The sequence below is a fragment of the Heptranchias perlo genome, unplaced genomic scaffold, assembly GCF_035084215.1.
Source record: "Heptranchias perlo isolate sHepPer1 unplaced genomic scaffold, sHepPer1.hap1 HAP1_SCAFFOLD_138, whole genome shotgun sequence".
Lineage (NCBI taxonomy): Eukaryota > Metazoa > Chordata > Chondrichthyes > Hexanchiformes > Hexanchidae > Heptranchias > Heptranchias perlo.
The window spans coordinates 959883-973283 of NW_027138624.1; the positions used below are offsets into that span (position 1 = coordinate 959883).

Here is a 13401-nt window from a genome sequence, read left to right on the forward strand (position 1 = left end):
CCTCCCCAAGAGGTGACCGACCGAGGCTTCCCCCAGAGGTTACTGACCGAGGCCTCACCCAGAGGTTACCGACCGAGGCCTCACCCAGAGGTTACCGACCGAGGCCTCACCCAGAGGTTACCGACCGAGGCCTCACCCAGAGGTTACCGACCGAGGCCTCACCCAGAGGTTACCGACCGAGGCCTCCTCCACAGGCTGCAAACAAAGAGAGCCCACGTGAGTTTGGTCTGTTTATTGCCCTGGGATTTAATTTCCTCTCTGGGCCGTGGTTTTGGGGACTCGGTTTAACATGTTCCTGTTCGATTGTCGCCGATGTCGAGAAGTGAATGATGCCTAATATTGCTCGCTGAACTGTCTGAAATCACCCAGTTCAGATTGAATGAGTTCACCTCACCGACCATTCATTCGGATCCCCACAAGCTGCTGAGTGAATGGATTAACCCTTTCTTACCAAATCTTCAAAGAAGAAGGAGTCAGACAGCAAATCATGCACAACAGTGATTTATTGACTTGGAATTCATAGTAATCATTATTTAAACATTGAGTACACCAATAATAATTACATATAAACAGTTGTGGACAGGGCCATCCAGCAATGTTAATAATAATTAATTAATAGGCAGATAATTAACACAATGAATAACCGATTGTAAAATCAGCTGAGAGCATCACCGTAATTCAGCATTAGCTGGATCACTGATTATCACATTATAGTTTAGGTCAGGTTCTGACACGACTGCAGATTGGTAAGGTTAATTCCGGATTCACTATTTAGAGACCTGACAATTTAAACCCATTGGATCGCCAGTCCAGGGAATAGATTAGAGGATAAAGGTCGATTGAGTGTTGGAGCAAAACGGGCGATAGCGAATTGGAAGCTCGTTTTCTACTCTGCCTGATTCTTTTTTCCATTGACTGTTGCTTCCACCGATGAGATGTTAAACCAGAGCTCCCTCTGTCTGTTTCATTGGACGGAACAGATCCAGCAACACTAACACAAGAAGAGATGGGAAGACCTCTGGTGATCTGATGAACAATGATCCAACATTGACCCAGTGTCTCACTGCAGCCCAGACTGAGCCCCACCCTGGGCGTTTCCTCTCTGTACATTGATCCAGTGTCCCATTGCAGCCCAGGGTGAACGCCACCCTGGTCCCTTCCTGTCTGTGCATTGACCCAGTGCCCCACAGCAGCCCAGACTGAGCCCCACCCTGGGCCCTTCCTCTCTGTACATTGAACCAGTGTCCCACTGCATCCCAGACTGAGCCCCACCCTGGGCCCTTCCTGTCTGTACATTGTCCCAGTGCCCCACTGCAGCCCAGACTGAGCCCCACCCTGGGCCCTTCCTGTCTGTACATTGACCTATAGTCCCACTGCAGCCCAGACTGAGCCCCACCCTGGGCCGTTCCTGTCTGCACATTGACACAGTGTCCCACTGCTGCCCAGACTGAGCCCCACCCTGGGCCCTTCCTGTCTGTACATTGACCCAGTGTCCGATGTAGCCCAGACTGAGCCCCACCCTGGGCCCTTCCTCTCTGTACATTGACCCAGTGTCCCAATGCAACCCAGACTGAGCACCAGCCTGGGCCCTTCCAGTCTGTACTTTGACCCAGTGTCCCATTGCAGCCCAGACTGAGCCCCACCCTGTGCCCTTCCTCACTGTACATTGACCCAGTGTCCCACTGCAGCCCAGACTGAGCTCCAGCCAGGGCCCTTCCTGTCTGTACATTGACCCGGTGCCCCACTGCATCCCAGACTGAGCTCCACCATAGGGCCTTCCTCTCTGTACATTGACCCAGTGTCACACTGCAGCCCAGACTGAGCCCAACCCTGGGTCATTCCTGTCTGTACATTGACCCAGTGTCCCACTGCAGCCCAGACTGAGCCCCACCCTGGGCCCTTCCTCTCTGTACATTGACCCAGTGTCCCACTGCAACCCAGACTGAGCCCCAGCCTGGGCCCTTCCTGTCTGTACATTGACCCAGTGTCCCACTGCAGCCCAGACTGAGCCCCACCCTGGGCCCTTCCTCTCTGTACATTGACCCAGTTTCCCACTGCAGCCCAGACTGAGCCCCAGCCTGGGCCCTTCCTGTCTGTACATTGATCCAGTGCCCCACTGCAGCCCAGACTGAGCCCCACCCTGGGCCCTTCCTGTCTGTACATTGACCCAGTGTCCCACTGCAGCCCAGACTGAGCCCCACCCTGGGCCCTTCCTGTCTGTACATTGACCCAGTGTCCCACTGCATCCCAGACTGAGCCCCACCCTGGGCCCTTCCTCTCTGTACATTGACCCAGTGCCCCAAAGCAGCACAGTCTGAGCTCCACCACAGGGCCTTCCTCTCTGTACATTGTCCCAGTGTCCCACTGCAGCCCAGACTGAGCCCCACCCTGGGTCCTTCCTGTTCGTACATTGACCCAGTGTCCCACTGCAGCCCAGACTGAGCCCCACCCTGGGCCCTTCCTGTCTGTACATTGACCCAGTGTCCCACTGCAGCCCAGACTGAGCCCCACCCTGGGCCCTTCCTGTCTGTACATTGACCCAGTGTCCCACTGCAGCCCAGACTGAGCCCCACCCTGAGCCCTTCCTGTCTGTACATTGACCCAGTGTCCCACTGCAGCCCAGACTGAGCCCCACCCTGGGCCCTTCCTGTCTGTACATTCACCCAGTTTTCCACTGCAGCCCAGACTGAGCCCCACCCTGGGCCCTTCCTGTCTGTACATTCACCCAGTTTTCCACTGCAGCCCAGACTGAGCCCCACCCTGGGCCCTTCCTGTCTGTACATTGACCCAGTGCCCCACTGCAGCCCAGACTGAGCCCCACCCTGGGCCCTTCCTGTCTGTACATTGACCCAGTGCCCCATTGGGTACCATCCAGCCCCGGATATCCGGCAGAATCAGCGCTGGGGGACCGGGTGACTGAGTCTCGTGACCCTGTCGCTGGGCCTCTGACGTCACAATGGGAGACGACGTTCGCTCAGCTCGAGCTGGAAACCGTTAAAGGGCCGGTCGGATTTAAACCTGGAGCGCGGCCGGTTAAAGGGGAGGGACAGAGAATCGGCCAAAAATGTTCATATAATGAGACCAGGAATGGTTATAAATTGAAATGTTCAAATAATGAGACCAGGAATGGTTATAAATTGAAATGTTCACACTGTCACACTCATTCCGGGTCTGGATTCCCGCAGTGACTCCAGTTGTCTCTTTCCGTTTGGACTGAACAGATTCCCCCTCAGCCTGAAACAGATTAAAGTTTAAACAGGAAATAAACAGATTGAACAACAGTGTAAATAACAGGGAGACTGAGGTTAATATTTCAATAATAATTACAGACAAATATTACCCATGAAAGGAACTGAATCCCATTGATATTTTGTTTATTATATTGAACATTAACACTAATACTCACCGGATCCGCTCCAGATTCCTGCAGGTCAGTATGAGGGAACAGAGAGCGGGGACAGATCGGTCTGTGAAGGAGTTTAATCTCAGGTCCAGAACCGTCAGTGACCGGATTGTACTGAGAGCGGAGATGAGTTCATCTGTAGAAGAATCTGTGAGATCGTTGTACTCCATCCTGTGGATCAGAGAGAGAGAGAAATCCTAGCATCATAGACAGGGTTACATCACGGAAGGAGGCCATTTGGCCCATCTAGTCCGCGCTGGTTCGATGCACGAGCAATCCAAACAGTCCCATTCCCCTGCCCTATCTCTGTAGCCTTGCAGTTTTTCGTTTCATGTGCTTATCCATTTCCCTTTTGAAGTCCATGATTGAATCTGCCTCCACCACCCTCTCGGGCAGTGCATTCCAGATCATAACCCCACTCGCTGTGTAAAAAAGTTTTTCCTCATGTCACCTTTGGTTCTTTTGCCAATCACCTTCAATCTATGCCCTCTGGTTCTTGACCATTCTGCCAATGGGAAAAGTTTCTCTCTCGACCCTTCATGATTTTGAATTACTCTATCAAATCTACTCTCAACCTTCTCTGTTCCAAGGAAAACAACTCCAGCTTCTCCAGTCTATTCACGTAATTTAAATTCCTCATCCCTGGTACCATTCTGGTAAATCTTTTCTGCACCCACTTTAAGGCCTTCACCACCTTCCGAAAGTGCGCTGCCCAGAACTGGACACAATACTCCAGTTGTGGCCGAACCAGTGCTTTTGTACTATATGCCTCTATTTATAAATCCCAGGTCCCCGTATGCTTTTTTTAAATGCTTTCTCAACCTGCCCTGCCACCTTCAACGATTTGCGCGCATATATCCCCAGATCCATCTATTCCTTTCAGAATTGTGCCCTCTAGTTTATATTGCCTCTCCTCATTTTTCCGAGTGAAATATATCGCTTCGCATTTTTCCGCTTTAAACTTCATCCACCATGTGTCCGCCCATGCCACCAGCGTGTCTATATCCTATTGAAGTCTATCACCATGCTCCTCACAGTTCACTGCCCTTCCAAATTTTGTTCCAACTGCAAATTTTGAAATTGTGCCCTGTACACCCAAGACCAAGTGATTAACATATATCAAGAAAAGCAGTGGTCCCAGCACCTACCCCTGGGTAACACTACTGTACACCTCTATCCAGTCCGAAAAACAATCATTCTCCACTACTCTCTGCTTCCTGTCATTTAGCCAATTCTTTATCCATGTTGCTATTGCCCCCTTTATTCCAGGAGCCGCAATCTTGATAGCAAGCCTACCATGTAGCACTTTATCAAACGCTTCTTGAAAATCCATAAACACCATATCAACTGTATTGCCCTTATCTACCCTCTCTGTTACCTCATCAAAAAACTCTATCAAGTTGGTTAAACACGATTTGCCTTTAACAAATCCTTGCTAGCTTTCCCTAGTCAATCCACGCTCATCCAAGTGACTGTCAATTCTGTCCCGTATTATCGGTTCCAAAAGTTTCCCCACCACCGATGTTAAACTGACAGCCTATAGTTGCTGGGTTTATGTTTACAACATTTTTTGAACAAGGGTGTAACATTTGCAAATCTCCAGTCCTCTGGCACCACCCCTGTATCTAAGGATGTCCGGAAGATTATGGCCAGTACCTCCCAAATTTCCTGCCTTACTTCCCTCAGCATCCCTGGGGGCATCCTATCCGGACCAGGTGACTTATCTATGTTAAGTGCAGCTAGCCTTTCTAGAACCTCTTCTTTCTCAATTTTCAGCCCATCCAATATCTTAACTTTATCTTCCTTCATGGGAACTTTGGCAGCATCTTCTTCCTTGGTAAAGACAGATGCAAAATACTCAACCATGACCACTGCTTCCATGAGTAGATCTCCTTTATGGTCCATAATCGCACCCCCCATCTATTGCTACCCGTTTACTATTAACATGTGTGTGGTAGACTTTTGGATTCCCTTTTATCTTGTCCGCTAGTCTATTCTCCTACTCTCTTTTTGCTCCTCTTATTTCCTTTCTCACTTCCCCTCTGAACTTTCGATATTCTCTCTGGTTGGCGCTTGTGGTATCAACCTGACACCTGTCATACATTGCTGTTTTCCACTTCATCCTATTCTCTATCTCCTTTGCCATCCAGGGAGCTCTGGCTTTCGTTGCCCTACCTTTCTCCCTCGTTAGAATGTATCTTGTCTGTACCATAACCATCTCCTCTTTAAAAGCCGCCCACTGTTCAATTATAGTTCTGCCTACCAATCTTTGATTCCAATTTACCCGGGCCAAATCTGTTCTCATCCCATTGAAATTGGCCCTCTTCCAATTGAGCACTTTTACTTTAGAATCGAGAAAGTTATTTTCGATAGCTATGATACTATGGTCGCTGCTCCCTAAATGCTCCCCCACTGAAACTTGCTCCACTTTGCCCGTCTCATTCCCTGGAACCAAGTCCAGCAATGCCTCCTTATTCGGTGGTGGGGGTGTACTGGCCGACAAAGTTATCCTGAACACATGTCAAAAATTCCTCCCTTTCTTTGGCCGTTATATTATTGTTATCCCAGTCTATATTCGGATAGTTGAAATCCTCCGTTATCACCACTCTCTGGCTATTGCACCTCTCAGTAATTTCCCTGCAAAGTTGCTCCTCTATATCCTTCCCATTAGTTGGTGGCCTATAGAATACACCCAGTAGTGTAATGGCACCTCTTTTGTTCCTTAACTGTGAACAAATAGATTCTGTCCTTGACCTCTCCAGGAGATCCTCTCTCTCCAGCACTGCAATATCCTCCTTAATCAATACTGCCATCCCCACCCCCTCTTTCTTTCCCTCCCTATTTTTCCTGAACACCATATCCAGAAATATTTAGTTCCCAATCCTGCCCTTTCAACAGGAATCAGAGTAAATTCACAGTATTTATTCGAATTGTTATTACTTATACTGACATTAATGTACAGTGTTAGACATCCAGGTATTATAAACACAATCTCACACAGTCTGATACTTACCCCAGTTCCTGAATTTTACAGCCCGGGTTCCTCACAGCCGCAGACAATAGTTTTACTCCTGAATCTCCCAGTTCATTGTTCCCCAGTCTAAACACAAACAGAGAGAGAGAGAGAGAGAGAAACAAACTGAATCAAACCCTGGATCTGATATAATTTTTCCCTCTCGGTTATTGCAGGAAACACTGAAAAATCTTTGGAAATTAATAACCAGATTTCCCTGTCACTGACAATGAATCTCATTCTGTCCAACTCCCCAAATATTCAGGAACTGTCAGTAAATGTATTTATTAAATAAAGTGCTCTCTGTGTGAAGCCTTTAAATGTCCCTCGTCCGGTCTCATTCCCTGATGATCAGAATTACCCTCCTGGAGGTCAGTGACCTGCCCATCATGTTTGGCGATTTTTTTTCTCATTTCTGCTGCTCCTTAAATCCCGCATTTCTTGTGAATGGAGCGTTTTCCTCGAATTAAATGATAAGTGGAGATTACCTGTACTTCATACTCTGTGCATTATATTAATCTGTATAATATCTCGGGGTGAGTTATATTGTGAAACGGCGCTAACGGCTGCTATGAAATCCGTCCCACAGGACTTTATGTAACAGGGACAGTTTATTACGTCCTGTTATAAGTTTTAAATGCCCCTGAAGTCCTAATTTATAGGGGACGGGAGTCTCTCTCTTTATTCCCCATTAAACTGGCTCGACATTTAATTTAGGTGCAACGGGCCCGACAGTTTTTGGGGCATTTTCCTGAAGTTCCCTCCCCGACTGCGGCCTCACACATAGGGGGCAGATTATGGGAAATTTCCTGGGTTCACTACCGCCTGGTTAACCCTGGAGCCTCCCATTGTGTGTGAGGCCCCACCGCTGGCCGGTGTGTGTTGTAGTCGTGGGCTAATACTCAACAACCCGTTAGCTTTCATCCACTTTAACGGCAGATTTTAGATCCCACTGTATTATCGGCCTGGATTAATGATCGAGGGGCCTGAATCCACGACCTTCTGTCTCAGACGCACGAATGCTGCCAGCTGGGTGAAGAGATGGTGGATATATTGGAGAGTGTGAAGGGCTGTGTCATTGATGAGTTAAGATAACGGACCGACGTCCTGCGGGGAAAGCTCAGCTCGCCCACTGGCGGTTGACTGCCTGAAAGCTGTGTTTTACTCTTTGTTACTGAATGTTTGGTGTTTCTGCTTCCCTCTCCTACAAACGTTGACAGTCCGGTGACTGTAATTTGCCTCCACACATCGGTAAGAGGGTGGGATGTTCCGACACACGGACTGCTCAGTTGGTGTCCGTCGACGTGTAAGTAACAGTGAGAAGGAGCCTCTTCAATGGACGTATCTCAGGCAGTGAGAAAAACAGCAATAAATATCATTTATTGCAATTAAATTATCAGACTCTTTCAGTGACCTGTATTTACCGATCCGATCAAGATGGTAAAATCCCGACTTGTTCACAAGGATCCATTTCAGATTCTCCAGTTCTTAGGGAATTACTAACCGATCCTTTTATTATCTGTCATATTTGTGTTGAATCTGCTTCTCTCTGGTTTAACTGAACTGTTTGTTTCCATTCATTACGTAGCAACAATACAATCCGTGACTGTTCTAAAATTGGTCGAACAGTTAGAGAGAAATAAACAGTTACCTCAACACCTGGCATTTGTGCAGTGCGGGTCCCAGCCGCTGGAGTCCTTCACACTGAATGGAGCAGTGTTCCAGATCGAGATGATTTATTGTATCACAGAGTCCAATGACATGAGACAACACCGCACAGTCAATCGGGGTCAGTCGCAATTCACTAAATGTTAGTGTTTCCACAGATCCCACTGTGACCCGAGCCAGTGTTTTATTCTGAGACTCAAACAGGTAATGGAATGTGTTCAGGAGGTCCCTTTTACCAGTTTCACTCTCTGTCTTTCCAATCTGTCCTTCAACCTTCTCCTTCACCCAGTCAATCACTCCGCAGATTGTTCGATGAAGAAATGGATCCAGAAAGTCCTCCAGGGGCCGAGCTGACTGTGAGGAGGAGAGACCAACAACAAAACGGAGAAATATCTCAAATCGCCCATCTTCCTTGCTGTTGGCTTCATTGAGGAGTTTCCGGATGTCCCCTGGATCTGGAGTCAGGAATTGTGCGAGTGCAGCTACAAACTCTTGGATGGTGAGGTGCGGGAATGTGTAAACCACACTCTGGGCAGAATCATCTCTCTCCAAAAGTTCCATCATGAACCCAGACAGGAACTGGGAAGGTTGCAGATTGTACTTGATCAAATCTCCATTTCTAAACACAATCTTCTTCTCGGAGACTCCTGTGAAGGCCATCTCACCGATCTTCAGTAGCACATCACGGGGGGAATCAATCTCTCGGCCATGGTTTTTCAGAATGTTGTAAATATAGTAGGAATATAGTTGGGTGATGGTCTTGGGAACTCGCTGCTGTTTCCTGTCTCTTTGTGTGAAGAAGGGACCCAGTGACAGACCGAGGATGCAGCAGTAGGAAGGGTTGTAACACATGGTGTACAGGATCTCGTTCTCCTCCACATGTTTGAAAACAGCTGCTGCCACTGACTGATCTTCAAAAAACTTATTGAAATATTCCTTCCGTTCCTCACCAACAAATCCCATGATTTCAGCCCAAATACTGATCTCAGCCTTTTCCAATAAATGTAATGCAGTGGGGCGGCTGGTCACCAGCACTGAACATCCTGGGAGCAGCTTGTGCTGTATTAAACTGTACACAATGTCAGACACTTCGCACTGGTCTTCAGGATCTGTGCACATGTAATCAGCCTCTGTATTCCTCCGATTGTCAGCAAAATCGATACTCTCCTTGAATTCATCTAAACCATCAAATATAAACAGTAATCCCTCTGGGTTCTTCCAGAGCTCTCCCAGAATATTCTTCAAGTAAGGATAGAAAATTAGTATCAGGTTCCACAGGTTTATGGTACAGTTAATAGCGTTTAATTCACGGAATTTAAAACTGAAAACGAATTGAAAGTGTGGGTATATTTTCCCAGTGGCCCAGTCATAAACAATCTTTTGTACCATTGTTGTTTTTCCAATCCCCGCGACTCCGCTCACTGCTGCTGAACTCCCAGAACTGGATTTTCTACGGGAAAAACTGCTCTGGAACAATTGATCAGTTCGGATTTTTTCCAGTTCTCTCCGGAGATGTTTCTCTCTCCACTCTTCATGGTCTCGGCCTCTTGCCAGCAGTTCGTGTTCTACAAGTGTCCGATCTCGAACAGTAGAAATGACCGTTAGCTCAGTGTATAGAGTGACCAGCTGGAAAATCTTAACCTTCTCCTTTGTTAGGATCGTGTTCACTCTCAGCATTTCAGTTTCGACCCGGAGTCTTTCCTTGTGTTTCTGTTGAACATCTTCAATTAGAATAGACAGAAAGTGATTCTCAATGTTAGTTGTATTGATATAAAAACAAATTCTGAATTTCATTTTACTATTCAGTAAAATGTTCCGAGATTGAATTCACAGCTTCAATAGAGGTGTGAGCAGGAAATTAAACTCAATTACTGAAAACCTCGCTTGAAAGTGAACAAGGGCTGAGAAAAGTTTCAAATCCTCACTTGATTCTAACATTTACTGAACATGGAGATTTCTATCAAGATGATATTTTCCCTATGACAGTTAATCCCATCAGCCCTGTCATGTCCTCGAGACATCTCAATAGAAACCCAAACATTATCCTGGTTAGACGACAGTGGAGGTTCTGGTTGATCAGTCTTTGAAACTGTCAGTGGTGCTGTCCTTCTGCAGAAATGGTAAATAGGCTTTGCGTAATCAGTGGGACAGAGATGGACTGAATGCACAGAAGTTCCACTGTTATTGTATCAGACCTCGGGCAGGTTATCTGGGATATTGTGGGCACTGGGAGAGGGACAGACTGTGAATGGACAGAGGTTCCACTGTTATTGTATCAGGCCTCGGGCAGGTTATCTGGGATATTGTGGACACTGGGAGAGGGACAGACTGTGAATGGACAGAGGTTCCACTGTTATTGTATCAGACCTCGGGCAGGTTATCTGGGATATTGTGGGCACTGGGAGAGGGACAGACTGTGAATGGACAGAGGTTCCACTGTTATTGTATCAGGCCTCGGGCAGGTTATCTGGGATATTGTGGACACTGGGAGAGGGACAGACTGTGAATGGACAGAGGTTCCACTGTTATTGTATCAGACCTCGGGCAGGTTATCTGTGTATTGTGGGCACTGGGAGAGGGACAGACTGTGAATGGACAGAGGTTCCACTGTTTAACCTCGATAGAGGGGAAGCTTTCAGAAACGGGACTCGAGTAGCTTATTTGGGGTATTACCTGTGCTTCTATAGTCACGTGATCGCAGGTGTAGCTAAATGCCATTCTTAATGGACAGAGTGGAATCAGAAAGATGATTTAAGATAATGGAGTTTGGGTTGAGGGAAGGGTGACGCGGATTGATGTATTTTCTTTGGCTAAGAAACTTCGGTACGAAAATGTTTTAATGGAATTCAGAACATTAGAGCTGGAAACAGGCTCACAATCACCAAAATAATTAATAACGGAGAAAATCGAAAGTCAGAAATGCGAAGGGAAATCAGCGTAATTTTCTCACCCAAAGCTTTGGAAAGCAGGGACCAGATACCAGGAAAGGACATTAAAGGGGCAGTGTAAGTGGGGGTCAAGAGAAAATCGGACTTGTTTCTGTGGATACACTGAGAGGAGGGATCGGTGCGGTCATCTCTCCAACAGAGACAGGCTCATTTCGGCCAAATGGTCTTTTCCTGTCTCCAATCATTCTCCTGTTACATTGTCATTCAGAAATTGTCAATAATTTTTCAGCAGTTTTACACCTACATTCAATGTGTTTTTCGAACAGTCCTGTCACAGCACCAATAAGAATTGGAATTAGTTCTGCTGCCCACATCACTCAGCGTAATGTTAAAGCAGAAAACATGCACAGTTCAATTCAACTGTTCTCCCAATAATTATACTCCGTTTATTCATTTTGGTCTGAATTTCCTACAATGAAGGTTTGGGAAATTACAAATCTGTTCCCATTAGTCATTACACTGGTTCTAAAAAGACCCTGAGTTAAAGGACTGTTCTTTGAGTGGAATAAGTTCTCTCTTTCACTGCCATTAGTCATTATATTGGGTCGAAAAAGACCCCGAGTTAAAGGACTATTCTGTGAGTAGAATAAGTTCTCTCTTTCACTGCAATTAGGAAGCTAGCCCTTAACTGCCTTGTCTGAACATCTCGGAAGTGTGAAATTCTCAGATCAGCTCGAACACTTCAGCGTCTCGTTCTGTGCTGTGAAATGCTAACATTTTAAAGTTTCGCATTTCTCCACCTCTTTCCCTCCAGTTGGTGGTGAGCAGATTCCAAGGGGGGCGTAACATCTGGCTCAAGGCACTGCTCTTCAATTATGAAAACCAGCACGTCGGAGGTGCGTATTGGGATTAACAGTGTATCAGGATCCTGACAGGTGTCTGTGGAGATTCAGTGTATCTGGATTCCGCCAGGTGTGTATGGCGATCAACGGTGTATCAGGATCCTGCCAGGTGTGTATGGGAGTTCACAGTGTATCAGGATCCTGCCAGGTGTGTATGGGAGATCACAGTGTATCAGCATCGTGCCAGGTTTGTATAGGGATTCACAGTGTATCAGGATCCTGCCGAGGTGTGTATGGGGATTCACAATGTATCAGGATCCTGCCAGTTGTGTATGGGGATTCACAGTGTATCAGGATCCTGCCAGGTGTGTTTGGGGATTCACAGTGCATCAGGAGCCTGCTAGGTGTGTATGGGGATTCACAGTGTATCAGGATCCTGCCGAGGTGTGTATGGGGAGTCACAGTGTATCAGGATCCTGCCAGGTGTGTATGGGGAGTCACAGTATATCAGGATCCTGCCAGGTGTGTATGGGGATTCACAGTGCATCAGGACCCTGTCAGTTGTGTATAAGACTTCATAAGCGATAGTGATCAGCAGCTGGATTAAGTGAAATAATGGAACTTCTGCATATTTACAGAATATGTCAGAAATCTTATGAATTGTAACTTGAATAATTGGGTATTGATGTCGAATCCAAACGAGATTCATATCTGTTTCCTCCACCCTTTGAAATTCTGATTCCCAGATTCCGACAATATCTAAACAAAAGACTACTGTCAAACATTCTGATTCTCAGAAGTGAAATAAACGGTTTAAAATCTCCATTTCATCACTTACCTTTCAGGTGACTGGGTATTTCAGATAAACCTCGTCCGATGTTCATATAATCAAATGGATCAGGACCTGTTTAAATCAATGAGCTTTCATGAAATCAGATCTGTGTAATATTACAGTAAATTCTGTAGTGTTTCAATCTGAAATTGAATTCAGTGTGTGATTTTACCCGTACCAAGTTCCTGCATCTCTTTCAGTATTTTGTCCAACTTTGGCACCACATGGTACATTTTCACAAAGGATTCCCACATCACCCTTCGGGCCCGAGAGCCTTTCTCCATTACCAGATTTAGGAGAAGTTTGGAACTGTCCGCCGTGTTTCCCTTCTCCACGAGATCAACGACTTTCTGTAAAGAATAATAATGAATATATTTGTGTCTCCTTTTCCCAGTCCTACTTCAACTGTTTCCCTTTGTTTTCAGTCCGCACAAGAGTTATACCCGAACCGTTCCCCTGTCCTTTGTACAGACACTGACCGATCCACTGGGTATTTTCACCTCTTCATATCATTGTTTCAGATTCACTGTATTTTCAGTTTGATCCATTTCTTTCCTATTTGACCTGTTTCTCTTTTGTAACATTCCATGATTCTAAGATCTGATATCCTGTTAATTCTGGAATGTTTAAATAATCCAAACTCATCCTGTGTCCCTCCCACTTACCCGATGTTCCTGTCCACTGAAATGCCACTCGTATGTTAACAACGAGCTGACTCCATCCACCCCTTCTTCAATCGCCTGTTCTAGTCTGTC

At 46.4% G+C, this 13401-nt stretch overlaps 1 protein-coding gene across 1 annotated transcript; it reads right to left on the reverse strand.

Moving 5' to 3' along the window:
• Positions 1-514: 514 nt before the first annotated feature.
• Positions 515-12930, reverse strand: LOC137308704 (NLR family CARD domain-containing protein 3-like). Its single transcript, XM_067977266.1, has 6 exons — positions 12825-12930; positions 12653-12718; positions 8068-9805; positions 6417-6503; positions 3407-3574; positions 515-3234 (listed from the first exon to the last, which is right to left on the reverse strand). Exons 1-6 carry the CDS (start codon positions 12928-12930, stop codon positions 3147-3149), a joined length of 2253 nt encoding a protein of 750 aa, XP_067833367.1. The 3' UTR covers positions 515-3146.
• Positions 12931-13401: the final 471 nt, after the last annotated feature.

Excerpts from the sequence above, each read along its gene's own strand:
- LOC137308704 (XM_067977266.1), bottom strand. The coding sequence starts at position 12,930 with ATGGAGAAAGGCTCTCGGGCCCGAAGGGTGATGTGGGAATCCTTTGTG. Across the intron at positions 12,719-12,824 it reads GAAAGAGATGCAGGAACTTG|GTCCTGATCCATTTGATTAT; the intron begins GTACGGGTAAAA and ends TGATTTAAACAG. Across the intron at positions 9,806-12,652 it reads AATACCCAGTCACCTGAAAG|ATGTTCAACAGAAACACAAG; the intron begins GTAAGTGATGAA and ends TTCTAATTGAAG.